The sequence below is a fragment of the Phodopus roborovskii genome, unplaced genomic scaffold (genome assembly GCF_943737965.1).
Source record: "Phodopus roborovskii unplaced genomic scaffold, PHOROB, whole genome shotgun sequence".
In the NCBI taxonomy this organism is placed as follows: domain Eukaryota; kingdom Metazoa; phylum Chordata; class Mammalia; order Rodentia; family Cricetidae; genus Phodopus; species Phodopus roborovskii.
The window spans coordinates 72,849,316-72,866,313 of record NW_026126418.1 but is presented as its reverse complement, the minus strand read 5'-3'; the positions used below and the strand labels follow the sequence as shown (position 1 = coordinate 72,866,313).

Genomic DNA, 16,998 nt, shown 5'->3' with positions numbered 1-16,998 from the left:
GGACTAATTGTGTCTAAAAGGGCAAGAAAGAAGTGCCCTGTTCAAGGTCAGCTCCCAAGAAGCCCCCAGAGTCTGAGCCTTGGTAGGCAGCCCTGGACCTATGCTCCCATGACCTACAAGGTCAAGAGATGGGTGAACTCAGGGAGAACCAGGAAGTGCTTTGTGGGGTGGGCAGTGTGGAACACTGAGTGATGACTAACCCTAACCCAGACAAAGCGAATTGCCCCAGACTTTGCTTGAGTCTTTGATGTGGGAAGGACTCTATACCCCAGCTTATAGCTGGTGAAGCAGGCGTAGAACACAACAGTGGCAGACCCAAGGGGCAGAGCTGGAAGCCACAGCCCATCTTGGCTGCCCACAGTCAAGTCCCACCCTCCCTCTGTCCTCAGAGGGCAGTGACGGATGACTGGTCACCTCCAGGGTCCTTAATGCCATCTCTAATTTGGGGATGCAGGGGCCCGGTACTGTTTGCTCATGGGCTCAGGGTAGGCAGCAACATCCCACTGCTGCTGGAAGGGTTGAGTCTGACAGTCTTAGAAGATGGGTGGCATGGAACTCATGACTTCTCCATCCCTGAGAAGGTGCCATAAGCGCCCCACTCCCCCATGAATCCTTCTGGCCCAAGGGAAGGTGCTGTTCCTTCCTGAAGGCATCCTTCACAGCCAGCTATGGAGCAGAGGGTGGTCTGGGTCCCAGCTGTGGGACCCAGATGTGCTCTGGCCTGCAGGCCCTGACAACAGGCACAGCAGATGGAGGTCATGACCACCTTTGGAGTCCTGCTGGGAGCTTTGACCTGACTTGCAAGTCACCAGGGTCATTTGGAGTTCCTCATCAGTGTCATCTCAAAGTGCCAGCAATTGGGCACAGGGTCTTCCTTGCCTTCTCCATCTTTAACACTGCGAGCCCAGCATCCAGGGGCCATCCTCACCATTGCCCACATCCGCAGCCTATGACTCACACCGTGAGCTGCTCTCTCACCTTAGGTAACTGTCACCCAGGCTCCTTGCTCCAGCAGTGTCTGCATGGTCCCAGCTGGCTCTCTGTCTCCTTCCTCTCCTCTCCCTTTCTCACACTGCTCTACCAGTGAGCGCTCATTGTCAACTTGACAGGAGAAATCACCTCAGGAGATACACCTCTGGGCGTGCCCCTGGGGCAGTTTCTGAGGGTTAACTGAGGCAGGACGACCCATCCCTGGGCTGGGGTCCCAGAGTGGATAAAAGGAGAAAGCTGAGCCAGCCTTCAAGTCTCTCTGCTTCACTTCCTGCTGCCCCATCATGACGGACTGGACCCCCAAACTGTACTTTGGCGAGCCAAAATAAATCGTCCCTTCCTTGAGCTGCCTTTGTCAAGTATCTTGTCACAGCAGTGGGGAAATCAATTAATGACTGGGAGTTGAGTGTTTTGACAGTCTGAGGCCTCCAGTGGCCCCCCAGTGACAGAGGGTTGGGGATTGACTCTGCCCATGGCTCTGCCCTCACTCCAGCCTCACAGCCATGGAGGTGGCCGTGTGACTGCCCCATGCATTTGTTTTGCACAGCTGACCCTGAGCTCACCCTGGGCTTTTATTCCGGGGTACACTGGTGTGTTTATTGAGAGTCATTGGATTCATGTCCTCTACACCACAGGCCCGGGCTAGGAACTTATTGTCTCTTCTTATTTCCTGGTGGGGGCTATGTGATGTGGGGACATGTTGGGGGTGGTCTGCAGAGGCAGAATGGAGACACCAGCAAGGCCTCAAAGGCAGGCAGGGGGCTGGGTCCCGTTTACCCCCTCTCACTTGGATCACCCCGGGCACCTTACCAGCTCTGTGCCTGTCAGACCTGAGGTATGGCACCCGCTCCCTTGGCCTCCTCCGGCTCGGCTCTGTGCCCTGCTTGCAGCCTACCTGCCGCCCACAGAGAAGTCGGACACAGCGTAGTAGTAAGACTGGAGCACCCTGGGGTCCTTGAAGATGTCATCCCCAAATGTGTTAAGTCGATCCAGAGAAATCAGGAGCTCGGTGCTGGTGACCCACTCCTGGGGAAGGGGACACGGACAATATCAGCAAATGATCCTGGCCTACTCCACTGGGAAACTCTGTCCCCTGGTCCCCAGAAAGTGGGTGTGGTCCTGGGGCACAGGGACAGGCCTGGTTGACACAGATTCTGAGGAGAGGCCAGGAATCAGGAGGCCTGGGTCAGTCTTGGGGCTGGGTCACTTGCTGACTGTACAACTCTGGTGACAAGCCCCAGTGCCTTGGTGCCTCTGTTTCCCCATTTGTAAAATGCAGCCAGGTCAGTGGCCACCTGAGGGTGTGAGGAGGAAAGTGGCAATGTCAACCACCGGGTGTAGGGCCAGGCATGTGCATAGAAGCGTGTGATTGTGTGTATGTGTGTGTGTGCGGGCGTGTGTGTGGACAGTGGCTGAGGCAGTCCATCTGAGGCCAGGGTATGAAGGTTGCCTGCCTTCTCTCCTGCTCTGCTTTCTCCCTGTAGTTCCTCACATGCAGACTGACACCCCAGAACATGAGTTGCACAAGCCAGAGCCCCTGGGCTCAGCCTGGCACATAGCAGATACTTGATAAATACTTGCTGATCACGGGCTGGATGAGCAGCTTCCCCGTGGAAGCGCGTGGTGAGGAAGTGGGGGATGCACGTGGAGAGTGACATTTCCATCCGCCTGCTGTTATAATCAGAGGCAGCTCCGGCTGAATATTAATCAACATTTTAATTCAGCCCAGGAGCCCCTGGCTTAGCAATCAGGCCGTCAGGATGGAAAATGAGCTCCTGGCACAGTTGCTCCTCACCCCAGCAGGACTCAGTCCTGAGAACTCTGTACAGCATTCAGGCTGCAGGTCCCTGTCACTCTCAGAGTCACCCGGGGCTGGGATTTGCAAAGGTCACTGTGCTTTCAGGGGTCTGCTGAAGGCAGGTCTGACTGTGAGGTCGGGGTGCGGCTGAAGTCCACCTTATCCTCCCCTCCCTCCCTTCTCCTCCTCCCTCCTTTTATTATTCTTCTGACAGGGTTACATTCGTCCCAGACTGGCCTCACATGTAGCCCAAGATGGCCAGAATTCCCAATCCTTCTGTCTCCATTTCCCAAGCGCTAGGTGCTCGTGTGTGCAGCACCACACCCAGACTACGAGGTGCTGGGGATGGAACCCAGGACCTCCTTCCTGCTAAGCAAGCATGAACGATGCAGATCGGAACCCCTGCATTTCTTCTTGTTTGTGGTTCTGGGCCAAATGTAGGTCCCTGTGCATGCTGGGCAAGCATGGCATCTCCAAGCCACACTACAGCCCAGGGCTCTGGGTTCTCAGAAATGCCCCTGGAGACGCTGAGGCCTCCAAGGACCACCAGTGGCAGTCCTGTGGCTATGCCACCGAGGAGAACACATTATTCCTCAGGCAGCCTAGCACCCAGGCAGAGCCGAAAGAACCAGGTGGACTGCGACTCATGAGCTTCCTGCTTCAGCCAACAGGTGCTGAGACCCCAAGAATATGGACAACACTGGGTCTCTTCTATTAACATAAAAATAAATAAGTTAAGTAGCTGGGCAGTGGTGGCACATACCTTTAATCCCAACAGAGGCAGGCAGATTTCTGAGTTCAAAGCCAGCCGGGTCTACAGAATGAGTTCCTATACAGTCAGGACTACACAGAGAAACCCTGTCTCAAAAAGCAGAACAAATAAATAAAATAAAAAGTAAAAATAAAAACCAGGTACCAACAAAAGATGACAGGATTCTAGGGTTTAAGGTATGATAACCAGAGGTCCCAAGGAACGCTCAGGTCCTACCTCTTCTGGCTTACCTACTGACCCCATCCAAGACCTGCCCCATCCCCTCATGATTTCTCAGGCCCTATTGTCCCCTGACCTGCAGCACAGGGCTCTCCTCAAAGTTGTAGGCACTGGGACGACCCTCCAGGGTGGAGAAGGCAACGTTGCCCCCGTTCAAGGGGGAGATGTCGCTGAATTCAGACGTGCACAAGGCCACTCTCTCATCCTCACCCGGCCACAGATAGTGGCCCTCAGGACGGCCATAGGTTTTCTGGCAGGAGGCACTGTAGTACTGGTAGGGCTCCCAGGGTCCACTGGTATGCGTGCGCTTGTAGATGGCAAAGCTCTCAGGGCGACTGGTATGGAACTTCAACCTCACATAGGTGATCTCATACGCCTTCCCTGCAGCCAGGCAGATACAGACCATCTTATAGAAGGGAACAGGTACACAGCTCTGGAACAGAGTGTGGGGGGTAGCAGTATGGCAGCCTGGTAGAAACTCCCTGGAGCTGTGTGTGGGAGCGCCACCATTGACTGCTGATGCTTGTCAGTGGAACACGGGGAGTGTAACACAGCAGGCTTCCCAGGTACTTGCCTGTTTCTTTAAAAATAATTTATTTGTATTTTATGTGCATTTTTTGCATGTATGTCTGTGCGAGGGTGTTGGATCCCCTGGAACAGGAGTTACAGACAGTTGTGAGCTGCCATGTGAGTGCTGAGAATTGAAATCAGATCCTCTGGAAAAGCGGGCAGTGCCTTTAACCACTGAACCATCTCTCCAGCCTCTCCACTTATCCATCTGTTATGTAGCTCAACTCACCCCTTTGTGCAGGAATCTGAGACATTATACCCTGACTGGTAGTATCTGTTTTTGCTCAAGAAATAAATTAAATGGATTAATCAATTAATTGATTAATTGATTAAAATAGAGACTAGCACCAAGTACCATGGAGGATGTGTGGTTCGAGAGGCCCTGACAACTGTGGCACGAGTGGAAATGAGCTTTGGGAAGCAAGCTGGTGTCATGTCAGCATGCTGACATCCAGTCACAGGCAGATGGCCAAGTACCACACAAAAATGCTTGACCCTCAAAGGCTCGGATGTGCATGCACCAAGGACAGTCCAATGCCTGCCCTCAATGTGCCACCCAGCCATGGCCCGAGAGGTGATGCTGAAGCCACTAAAACGGAAGGCCCTGCTAGCTGACCTCACTTACACTGAGTGCCTGGAAATAGCCAAGCCACAGACAGGAAGTAGACTAGCAGTGTTTGAATGTCAGGGTGAGACTTTGGGATAAGTGGAATGACACATAATGGGCACAGGATTTTGGGGTAGTGAAGAAAAATCTTACAATTGACTCCATAGTGGGTACATGAACCTATTTGCTTTTATTTTTCAAGTGATAGAAGTCAAAGCCAGAACTTCATGTCAGATAAGCAAGCATTGTCCTACTGAACGCGCGCGCGCGCACACACACACACACACACACACACACACACACACACCAGTCAGTAATAAGCCACTCTGTATACTGATGATGGTAAACTTTTTGTTGTTGTTGTTCGAGACAGGTTTCTCTGTATTGCTTTGGAGCCTGTCCTGGAACTCACTCTGTAGACCAGGCTGGTCTCAAACTCACAGAGATCTGCCCGCCTCTGCCTCCAGAGATGGTAAATTTTTTTAAAAATGCCACCATTGGCCAGGCTGTGGTGGTACATGCCATTAATCTCAGCACTCAGGAGGCAGAGGCAGGTGGATCGCTGTGAGTTCAAGGCCAGCTTGGTCTACAAAGAGTTCCAGGACAGCCAGGGCTACACGGGGAAACCCTGTCTCAAAATGCAAAAAAAAAAAAACCAAAATAAAACAAAAATGCCACCATTGTGGATAAGAGGAGCAGGTCACTAGATAAGTGAAAGCCAGCCTTACCCTACAACCCAGCATGCCCAGTGTGGCATATCCTTAAAAGACTGAAGGCAGGCATCATGGAGGACACATACACATCTGTGTTCACAGCACCCATTGTTCAGCACTGCCAAGAGAAAGAAACAGCCCAGCCCATATCAGACTGACCCATCTGGCCCAGCCATTCAAAGGACAGCTGTTCAACTTGGAAAAATGGGACAGCCTGACTCTTGGGCCTAAAATGCAGACAAGCCCTGAGGGTGTGGTGCTGGATGGAAGAAATGTGTCACAGACAGAGCAACACTGCAGACATGCCTCACATCACACGCACAGAGACAGGGTGCAGGGTGGGGGAGGGCCTGGAGGGTGGCTCCGTGAATAGCAGCACCCATTTGGCTAGCATGAAGGCCCAAGTTCAAATCTCAATCAGGTATTGCTGCATGGACCTGTAACCCCAGAATGGAAAGATCCTGAGAACTTAGTGAGAGATCCTGTTGAAAGGCAACAAGGTAGAAAATGATAAAAGAAGACACTTGTTGACCTTCTCTTGCTTCTACATGCACACATGCCCACACACACACACATGCACATGCACACACACCACACACCACACATACACACACTGCATACACACACACACCCACACACACATATACACACACACCATACACTACACACACCACACATATATTAAACACACACCCCACACATGTATTAAACACACACATCACACACATACCACACATACACACACACTACACACACACACCACACATATACTAAACACATTCACACCATACATACACACACTACACACATACTAACTATGTACACATACCACACACAAACATACACACACACACATCACACATACACACATACCACATACACACACCATACACACACCACACACATATACATACATACCACACAGACCACATGCATACCACACACACACATCACACATACATACACACACATACCACATTCACACCACATACATATATACCACACACACATATTCACACCACATACACACCACACACATGCACACACCACATACTTACACACACACACCAGTAGTACAGGGGCTGGTGAGATGGCTCAGTGTTTAGGAGCATATTCAGCTCTGTTCACAACTACCTGCAACTCTAGCTCCCAAGGACCTGACATCCTCCCTGGCCTCCTCAGCAGCTCCACTCCTATGTACAAACCCACACACAGACATACACACTCATATACACAACTAGACAGTAAAATAAATATTGTTCAAAGATTGTACATGTTATAAGTGGCTGCTGGGTCTGTTCTGTTTCTTAAGTTGAAAGCCCTTGGCACAGCTTCAGAATGGGGGAATGTGTTTGTGACCCCCAACTGCACACACTGAAAGAGGGTCCAATCATAAGCTATGTGTATTTCACCACAACAAAAGAAAAACGTAGGGTAAATATATTGTCCCTTTGGGAAAGCAGTCTGGGAACAGGGATTAGGAGCCGCAGGAATATTCCCAGCAACTGACAAAAGAAGCCTTTGTGGGTAGGGGGTCATGGCCTACGCAGAGACCAATCATCACAGCATTTTATAGACTTGGAAAATTGGGGATCTGAAGAAATAGCTAAAGGGATCTACAGCCCAGCAGTTCCCACAGTGATCAAAGCCAGTGACAGACAGCAGAGTCAAAGACACCCAGGAAAGTCAGAGTCAAAATGGCGAAAGGGAAAGACACCAGGAAGAGTACCAGGGCCTGGGGAGGCAGCTCGCCTGGTAAAGGGCTGGTAAAGTGTGTGCCCCACACCACGAGGACCTGAGTTCCAAGTCCTAGCATAAAGAACTGGGTGTCGGGGTGTGTGCCTGTAAGCAGATGTAGGAGTAGGCACAAATAATCCTGGGGCTCACTGGCCAGCCCGCCTACCTGAATCCATGAGCTCCAAGCCCTGTGAGAGACCCTATCTCAAGAAACAAAGTAGATGGCAACTAAGGAACAACACCCGAAGTTGACCACGTGCACACACACGGAAAACATGCACAGAAACAATTTGAATAAACAAACAAAAAACAATTAAAAGACTATGTCCCAGTCAGGTATGTGGCACATGCCTGTCGTCTCAGCACTTGGGAGGTAGAGGCAGGAGGATCAGGAGTTCAAAGCCCTCCTTGGCTATACAGTGAAGTCAGAGCCTGCTGGGCTGCCGGGAACTGTCTCAGAAAAACCAAACAAAAGGCACAGGCCCCAAAGACAGCCGTCTAATTGGCGAGCATGTTTGTCCTCGGAACTCAGCACAACTGTTCCTCCTTCAGTTTCCCTCTGTTTTTCCCAATTTTCTTTCCTGAAGCTTGTTCTAATTTAAAATTGGAGAAAACCCAGCTTTACGAAACTTTTTAAAAAGCAACCGCCTTGCCAGGTTCCGTTTTAAGATGTTTTCTAGAGCTCCGTGGCAGCACAGTTGGCACCAGGCTTCTGAGCCCTTCACAAGGGGGTGTGCAGGGGCCTAGGCGGGGTCAGGCGGTGCCTGGCTCGCCCCCCCCATCCCCACCCCGGTTGGACACTAGGCCCAGATGTACCCAGATGTGCATGCACTGGGGTAGACACAGGTGCTGCAGGCCTGGTAGGTAAACAGTGAGCAGTCAGACACCTCCCAGGAGGGAGTCAGGAGACACTTCAAAAGTGGCTGGCAGGGAAGCTGCCCTAGGAAAAAGAGGGTCACAGGGATTGCATGCAAGCAAGCAAGGCTTCTGCACTAGGGACCATCATGACTCCTTCCTTGCCAAGCCAGGAGGTGAGAGCTGCTGAGGCAACATCACAGGGGCCCAGCGGGATGGTTTTTTGGAGATTTAATTAGAAGAGCAACTCCAGCCTGCTCTGTAAGGAAGGCAGCCTGGAAAGCTGGGAAAGGAATACAGTGACAGGCATTAAACCACAGCCAGATAGGCTCCTGTAAGCTCTGAGTGCCAGAGAGGTTCCAGTTAGCTCTAGGCCACCCAGTATACTGTCCATCTACCTAGAATGCTATTTTCACCAACTCCCTGACTACCTTCCATGCATCTAGCCCAGCCTGTTCCATTGAGCACCTACTATGTGCCAGTCGAGTACATCTGCATACTGTCTGAGACCCCAAGTCTCATTATGATTTGCACTCCACTAATGAGAATCCTGCAGCTCAGAGAGAAGGGGTATCAACTCCACACATTAAACAGGCAGATCACTTGATTCTCAGACCCTCAAAAAGGCTACGTAGAACCAGCTACCCTTCCCCTGGGCTTCCTGGGTGCCCAAGGAGACAGGGCTTCTAGGAAAGGAATATAGGTGATCATGGAGATGTAGAAATTTGCCTCCCAGTCTTCGGTGGCTGCAGACAGAGTAGCCAGCATGGCAAGCCAAGCACGAGGTGCTAAGGCACACCTACCCTACCAGCTAGGGCATAAAGCCCGACGAGACATGGGACTGACATAAACTGAGCTGCTCTGCAGCCGGTGCTGACCTGGTGGGTAGGCAGGCTTATTTTGGGAAGATGGAAAAACAACAAACTTTAATTATAGCCATCTGGAGATCTGGGAGGGGTGGGGTGGGTGGGGCACCAGAGGGGGCAGCAAGATTTGAGCTGGAACACATGGACCTGCCAGACTGATACCTGCCACAGGGAGAAACTTCCAGTGCGAGATCCATCCCAGGCCTGAGCCCCAGGTCCTGACATTCACAGTCAAGTCCTCCATTTCCTAAGATAGCTTTTGGCAGCCCTGGGCATTTGAAATCCCTGTAAAGAACTGGGGTCCCTGTGATCACAATCCACAGGCCACAGGAACCAGACTGAACCAGGTCTGGCCACAAACCAGCCCTCCCACCCCTGCACCACACATAACACGTCAAGATTGTCAAGTCAGTTGTCTAGTTTAGGAGAGGAAATAAGTTTTCTCTTATTGGCGATTGCATAATGCTTTGTGTCAGGAAGCATTCTGAGGTCCGGTCCCAGCTGTGGTCATTGGAGTCTACAGAGTACAAGTCTGCAAAGAAGGGGGATGGGCATTCCAGACAACAGTTGAACATAAATAAACATATAAAATAAACAGAGGAAGGGCAGAGTGAATGGTGGAGAGAAGGGCTAACAGGAATCCAGGGAGTGATTGAATACTCTGGCAAACAGTAAGTCTTGGAGCTGAAGAGGGTGTTGACTTGAGAAATATTTTCCTAAGTGTATGGAGAGTGGGGGGGGTCTTTAGGAAAAGTACATAAAGCAGAACTGTAGTGAGGTCAATTCTGTGATGTGTATATTCTCCTTTTGTTTAGGTATTGTGTTTATATAGCTCATTTAGAAATGTAATGTATAATGTAGTACAGATAATAGATAATTATCTATGATAGTCAAAGCTTAGAGTTAAGTTAATTAGGTTTTTCAAGATACACAGAGATGTATTTGAGATAGATAGGCATTCTTCAAACCTTTCAAAGACCTACAGAATATGGCATTTAAAATGGTTTAGGGTTTTTGTGACAGTGAGACATAATTGCTCTTGGCAATACCACCTGCACCAGAAAGGAAGATGGACATTGAAGAAACTCGTTATGGAGTTTACTTCCAGTATGGCAAGACTAGCCATTTGGACAAGATACTGCTCTTGTCTGGACTGTTTGACTTTATGCTGTATAAACTAGACATGCAGGACCCACAAAAAAGCGATTGCTGATTCAAGATGGACATTGCTATAGAGTTCCTGCTTCATGAAAGAGTCTGCCAGACAGTCTGCAGGACACAGAGGAAAGTGACTAACAAACTGCCAATACAAGAAGACAGTTTAAAGTTTCCTGCTTTGCTGGAGAGTCTGCCAGACACACTATGGCCTATGGGCTAAAGATGGAAGATTACAAAAGAACTTCAGGTGACTGACAAAGGCAAGATGTCTCTGTCATTTGTAGAGTTTATATATTATCCTTCTGTGGTCTTTAAAGGAGTTAAAGACAGATAGTTATGGTATAGACTTTAGACACACAAAGATAGAATAGATGGTGGAATATTTTCTTAAATCTTGCTAAATGTTAATGGACTAAATATTGTTAACTGTGATTCTTATTTGATAACTGTTATGTGATATATTTTGCTATGTTAAGGTTAAAACCCTTCTTTTTATTTAGACAGAAAAGAGGAGACGATGGGAGATGTCATTCTGTATATGTTTCTCATACTGGTTAATAAATAAAGCACTGTTGGCTAATAGGAAAAGAAGATAGAAGGGACTAGGAGACAAGGAGGAAAGAGAAAGTAGTAAGGAGGAGCCAAGATGGAGAGTCTGGAGAGACCGGCTCCCGGTAAGAAGACCACATGGAAATACATGGATTAACACAAATGGGTTATACTTAAGACAGAGCTAGCCGATTAAAAACTAGTACCTGGCCAATAGCATTGTATCAAATACAGAGTCTCGGTGTGTTATTTGGGGCTGGAGCGGTGGCAAAACAATACCAGGCGGCGGGTGGAAAAACTGTACTTCTTACACAGAACCAACACTCTTAGCCGTTTCTGAGTGTGCAGCCCATGGCATTAAGCACCTACACGCTGTTATGCAGTCTCCAACACTGTCCACTTAAACACGTGTTTTCCATCCCCTCCACAGCTGTCTACTTTCTGCCTCTATGGGTTTGACAGCTCTAGGAACCATCTAAAAGCAGAAGCATGAAGCACTTGTCCCCTTATGACTAGCTAATAGCCTGAGTGTTCGCTCCTGTTGTATGTATGTATGTATCACTGCTTCATTTCTGGGCTCAGTACCACTGTACTTTGGAGATGGTCCCCACACAGCTGAGCTATGCTACAATTGATGTTGGGAGCATCTCGGGGTACTGTGGGGGTCTTTGCTTCTAGGCCCTGGCATGAGTTCAAGGACCAAATGGCACTTGGAAGCTGCTTAAAATGAGCCAGTCTAGGGCTCAGGTGGGGAGCTGGGCCAAGATGAGTGATGCTTTTGGAGAGGGGTAGATCATGATTCCAGCAGGTGAAGTCAGGCCATGAGGTGGGGTAAGGGCCGACTGACCTCAGTAGGGCCATGTTTCGGAACACTCACCAATGCCTATAGAAGGGCTGACCTTCACTCGACATTTCTCTGCTTGCTCCCTCCCTTGCTCCTGCAAAGGACACTGGGTGCAAGTGACTCACTGGTCAAATGCCTGACTTCGCTCTTGATAACTGGGTAGGTAAGCATTGTGCCTAAGTTTCTCTGTCTGCAAAAGGGGCATCACAATTAGAAGGTGAAGTGAACAGATGTCAAGGCTCTTAAACAGCTGGCTGGCAAGTGAACTTCAGCCACTGTTCGGTCATTCTGGGGACTTGCTGATTGACATTGACCAAGAAGGCTAAGCAGGGGGCCTGGTGCCAGGTGTGTGGGGGAGCTGTGAAAACAAGGACCCCCCTCCACTCTGTAGCAGCTCAGAACTGGGGATGGTAGCATACAGGGCCAAGGCAAGAAGGCAGGTGAGTGCAGGTCTGGTAGAAAGTTCCTGAAGGAGGACATCCTAGGCTAAGTGGATGCAGGCACTTTCTCTGCCACATTCCCAGCACTTGGGATCTGACACCCAGTGGGTGCCCACTGGTTTATGAGCTGGCCTGGGTGGCCAGAAGTTGAGAGGAGAAGGTGAACAAGTAGAAGCGAGCGTGTTTACAGCAAGGCCCCATAGGAAGGGAAAGAGTCATAGTTGACCAGAGACAGCCACGGCCATGGCCAGAGCAGATTAGGTGGAAAGGGATCATGGGAGGCTGAGAAGCCGCTTCTCTCCCCCTCCCCACTGCAGGACAATCTACCTTTGCAACTCCTAGATCACTGTGGGAGGCCCTGAGAAAGGGGGCAAAGCCAGCTCGGCCCAGGGCCACTTCTGTGGGTGGAGGGAGGCTATCCAAGACCACGGCCATGACTCTTGACCTGCCTGGGGCCTAGCATTCCAGCCAAATCCCCCGAGGAGGTGGATTGAGGACTCTGTCCCCAGGCTCTGGCCCTAGCCAAGGCAAACATACCACCCACTCCATAGGAGGAACAACTGAGCTGAAGCTTGGGATACTCAGGAGCCTTGGGGCTTCTGTGGGTCCTGCAGGGCCTCAGGTCCAGTTCCTAGTCGAGTCAGGCCCTTCCTTCACTGTGGCTGCCTCACCTCTAGCGTCTTCTTCCCTTCTCTGGGGCCATCTAGGCTTGGAGGGTTCCAGATCTATGGAACTGCCTCTGTCTGCTCCCTTAGGCCTGGAGTGCAGGTTTTCTTTTGTTTTGTTTTGTTTTTTTAACTCTAAGCACCTTCAGGCCTTGAAAAGTGTTGACCACCCCACCACCACCACCAACTGAGGGTTCTGTGCCACATGGGTATTCTCAGAGCTGATTCTTCCCACAGTGTCATATGGCTGGCCCGCGCTCAGGGGCATAGCTGTATTCTTGTGGCCAAGAGCCAAAGTCACAGGCTCCCTAAGTCCCGGGCAGGTAGGTGTCAGTGGCCTTTCTGGCTACTTCCCCCCTCTGCTTGGGGTCTTGGAACCCAGCTGCATCTTTCTATGGGAGATGTCAGGGAGAGTCCTGACAATCTAAGACAAGAGAACACCAAGATGTCACCCATTTCTTCTAGGATGGAGGCGCAGAAGCTCAAAGCCAGCCTGTCCCTTCTACTCTGTCCTAAGGGCAAAACAGCAGAGCTCTGGAGTTGAAACATTCTTTGCTCTGGATGACCCTGAACAACTGACCTTATCCTCAGAGCCCCAGTTTCCCCATATGTGAAGAATGAATTTTTCCCCTCCCCAACGCTGGCCGGAGTGTCTTGATGCAGGCAGAGTCACTATCTGGTCCTTGAACAGTCTGTCACCCAGGGCCCTCTATTTCCTCCTCTTCCCTAGCCCTGCTGTCTTCTCCAGGCTCCGGTGACGCACGGAGAGTGGCCAGCCCCACCATCCCCACTGTGGCCTTTCATCACAGACAGGAAGGCCTGGCTCAATAGCAACTGCGGGATAGGATTTGGACCAGATGTCAGGAGCTGCGGGGAGCTGGGAACGCTGTGACCTCCATCCCTAGCTGACCTCCGCCTCCTCTTCTCCCACTCCTTACTTCCACCCCCTCCAGGGGACCCTAGCCAGAGCTGCCTCCTACTTTCCCCTCCCAGCAAACAGGGGCAGTAGAGGACTGATGGGGTGTTACCAGCCCACCTCAGCTAATGGCCAGGGGACTCCTGATCCCTGGATATCATGAGTCTATGACTTAGCTGCAGCAATATTAGGATACTTGGCCCCCAAATGGGCCATCACAACAAGGCCCTGGATCCGGATGTCTTTTGCAACAGGGTGAGCCCTTATTCCCTGATACAGTGCCACCTAGAGCTGCATTACTGTCCTTAGATGCAGCAACTTTTGTTTTTTTTGTTTTTTTGTTTTTTTGTTTTTGTTTGTTTGTTTGTATTTGAGACAGGGCTAAACTATTCCTGTTTCTCCTGCCTCTACCTTCTACATTTTATCAGCATTATTTAATGATGGGGCTCGAACCCAGGGCCTGTGAATGCTAGGCAAGCACTCTACCAACTGAGCTACTTCCCCAGCCCTGTTCTTGTCCTCATGGTACAGGAAGGGAAACTGAGGTGAACACAGAGTTCCAACTTCCCAGTAGTGGCTGTGCAGTGCCTGAGTCCAAAATATCACTGCATGATTACTACCCTATCAGGCTTTCAGAACCACAAGAGAACAATGAACCGGCCCAGTGTCCAGGATGCAGTGTGATATTGTCATTCATTTGTTCATTCATTAATGGTACAAACTCTTCTAGTCTTTCTGCCTATGAGCTTGGTGCCATCCAATAGGATAGGTGCTGTCAGTAGGTGCTGGCCCAAGGGAGGGCCCAACATATGTATGTGCCTTGTACATGCGTGTGCATATGGAGTCTTTGCTCACATTCACAGCCCAGGATCTGTTGTGCCTGGAGGCTACTTGTTGAAGCATCTAAAGATTGCAGGAACATTTTATCAGTATAGCACAAGCACTGCTATGAACAGTGCTGCCCCTAAGGCAAACACAAGACTCCCCACTCCGTCTCTATCTCTCCTTCCCTGGTGCCTGAGGCCTGAGCCTCCCTCCTTGGCATCTGGATTCCATGGGTATGTGTGACAGCCTTTGTTAGGGAACACTATGTCTCCCTCACCGTCCCCCACCCTGCCCAGATTCCTCCCATGGCTTTGGGGTCTTGCCAGCCCCATCAGCCAACTCCCCTAGCTTCCTGCTTCCTGTCTGGGCAGACTCCCCCTCACCCAAGTCCCACCTCCTGCTCCAGTCAGAGAGACCATGTTCTCACTCCTGGGAACCAGGTTTGGGATAGGAGAGGAATGTGTCTCCCTGTGCTGCTGAAGGGGTTAAATATCCTTCCCACCTCTCTTTTTGGAGGACAAGGACATTTCCTAGCCCTTGCCAGGGCTTTGCCACCCCTGTCTAGGAAGAACCAGCTTAGTCATGAGTGGTACAGCACATGCCAAGTTTGTATCCTGATCTCCATTGCACAGGAATGTCTATGTCCTGAATGTTATTTAGCAGCCAACTGTGTGTCTGTGCATGTAACACTTAACCTCTCTTAGTTTCCAGTTATTCATGGGGACATAGTTTATCATCTGTCATCCAAACTTGGGCTCCAAGTGTATTTTGGCATTCAGAACTTCTTGGGGGTATTATTATGAGGATGTCTGTAGCTAAGGGATGGGGTGCTTACCTAATGGGCTTCATTCTGGGGCCGTAGGCTGTATTCAAATGAGATTTCAGCAGCAAAATGTGTGAATATCGGCTCTTATTGGGATACCCAAAGTTATAAATAGCCTCAGGTCAGGGTTAGTACCAACATGAGTTATAAAAATACCAAATCCAAGTTATCAACGCTTTGGAAAATTTGCAGTGTCCAGGATATAGCAAGGAACCCAAGGAGGACAATGGGCTCATCTGGACTTGGAGTGGGCAGAGGCCATTCCAACTTCAGGGAGGCCCTGGGTTCCCACCCCCAGGGGTCTAGGCTCCCGCAACTTGGCCCAGGCTGGGTGGCGCCATCATGAGCAGGGCAGAGGGGCCATGCCAAATGCCCGGGGTGGCTATCCGGTGGTGGGGAGACATTGGCTGCCCTGCCCAGGGTGCTACAGCATACACATTTGGTGGCAGCTGCTCTAACTCCCATCCCAGGCTGCTCACAACCTTAGAGGACCACCGGGCCTTTGAAGCTGACCCAATTAGGAGTCCCTGACTAGACCAGGTCATCAAGGAGGTGTCATCCCCAATCCCCCAACTTCCCTAACAGTTCTTCCTGGGAATTGTTGCTGCTTCCAGATCTGCAGCTCTGGAAAAGCTGAGGGGGGCTTTGTGCTCCCTGAAACCCTTAGTGGTATCCCTCGGGGTGGTCTCCTGCAGCTCAGAGGCTACAGGTCCTGGGTCCTGCAGCCTGTCCTAGGTGCACAGCCCTCCTCCTCTGCCAGGGCCTCCATGGGATGGAGACAAGGTGGCGGAAGACGCATGCTTACCTAGGCGCAGGGTAAGGTTAACTGAGGTGGGGTACTGCACTCCGAAGGCCATGGATGGGCTCTGCCACCAAGTGCTGTCATCGGGGCTGTGGAAGTCTGTGAGGTAGGAGGCATCGTGGCGGAGCCGGGGATCAGCATCGTCGCAGCGCTGGCACTGTGGCCCGGCGCCCGGCGCTCCCACGTGCGGGCAGAAGTCCTCAGGGGGCCGTCCGCACGTGTGCGAGGCCTCAGCGAGTCGGCCGAACGCCGCGTTCACGAACTCAGGCAGACAGCGCTGTGCACGACCTGCGCTGTCGTAGCAAGACCCCATGCCCGCACCCACTGCGCAATGCGCCTCTAGCACCACCAGGATCACTAGGGACACCCGCGCAACCAACACCACCATTGCCAGGCAGGACAGGTCCCTGGACACAGCCATGGCCCGCGCCCGGCTCCGTGGGCGTTCCTATCCACTCTGTTCTGCGTTCAGCGCTCAGTCTCTTGGTTCCACTGGCCCCTCAGCCCTCCCCTGCAGGCGGGAACCGACGGCATCTGAGGGCGGGACACGGAGGCGACGTCCCACGGTCCAAGTTCAGTCCCTTCGTGCTCACCCCCACCTGCTGGACGTGTCCGGGAGTGCCTGCTTGTTCTGGTTTGGCTGCAGACCCGGGACTGTGAGCCCAGCTGGCAGTCCTTTCTGAGAAATGGGCTGGGTAAAGACATCGCGCTTCATCCTGCTACTGGGACATTTCTATGGAAGCTGTGCGCATGTGAGCACTCCTGAGCCAAAAGGCAAGGCCTGCTCAGGTCTTCACCTGGCAGAACGACCTCTGGGAGTTTCCCTCCATACTTGTTTGCGTTTCTCCT

The 16,998-nt window shown here is 51.2% G+C and overlaps 1 protein-coding gene across 1 annotated transcript in view; it reads right to left on the bottom strand.

Moving 5' to 3' along the window:
- Positions 1-16,570, bottom strand: part of Lamc3 (laminin subunit gamma 3) — a 58,624-nt gene extending 42,054 nt beyond the window's left edge. Inside the window, exons 1-3 of the mRNA XM_051185139.1 lie at positions 16,153-16,570; positions 3,856-4,160; positions 1,886-2,016 (exon numbers count right to left, since the gene is read on the bottom strand). Of these exons, the coding sequence (XP_051041096.1) occupies positions 1,886-2,016; positions 3,856-4,160; positions 16,153-16,570 (854 nt within the window). The remainder of the gene's footprint in view (positions 1-1,885; positions 2,017-3,855; positions 4,161-16,152) is intronic.
- Positions 16,571-16,998: the final 428 nt, after the last annotated feature.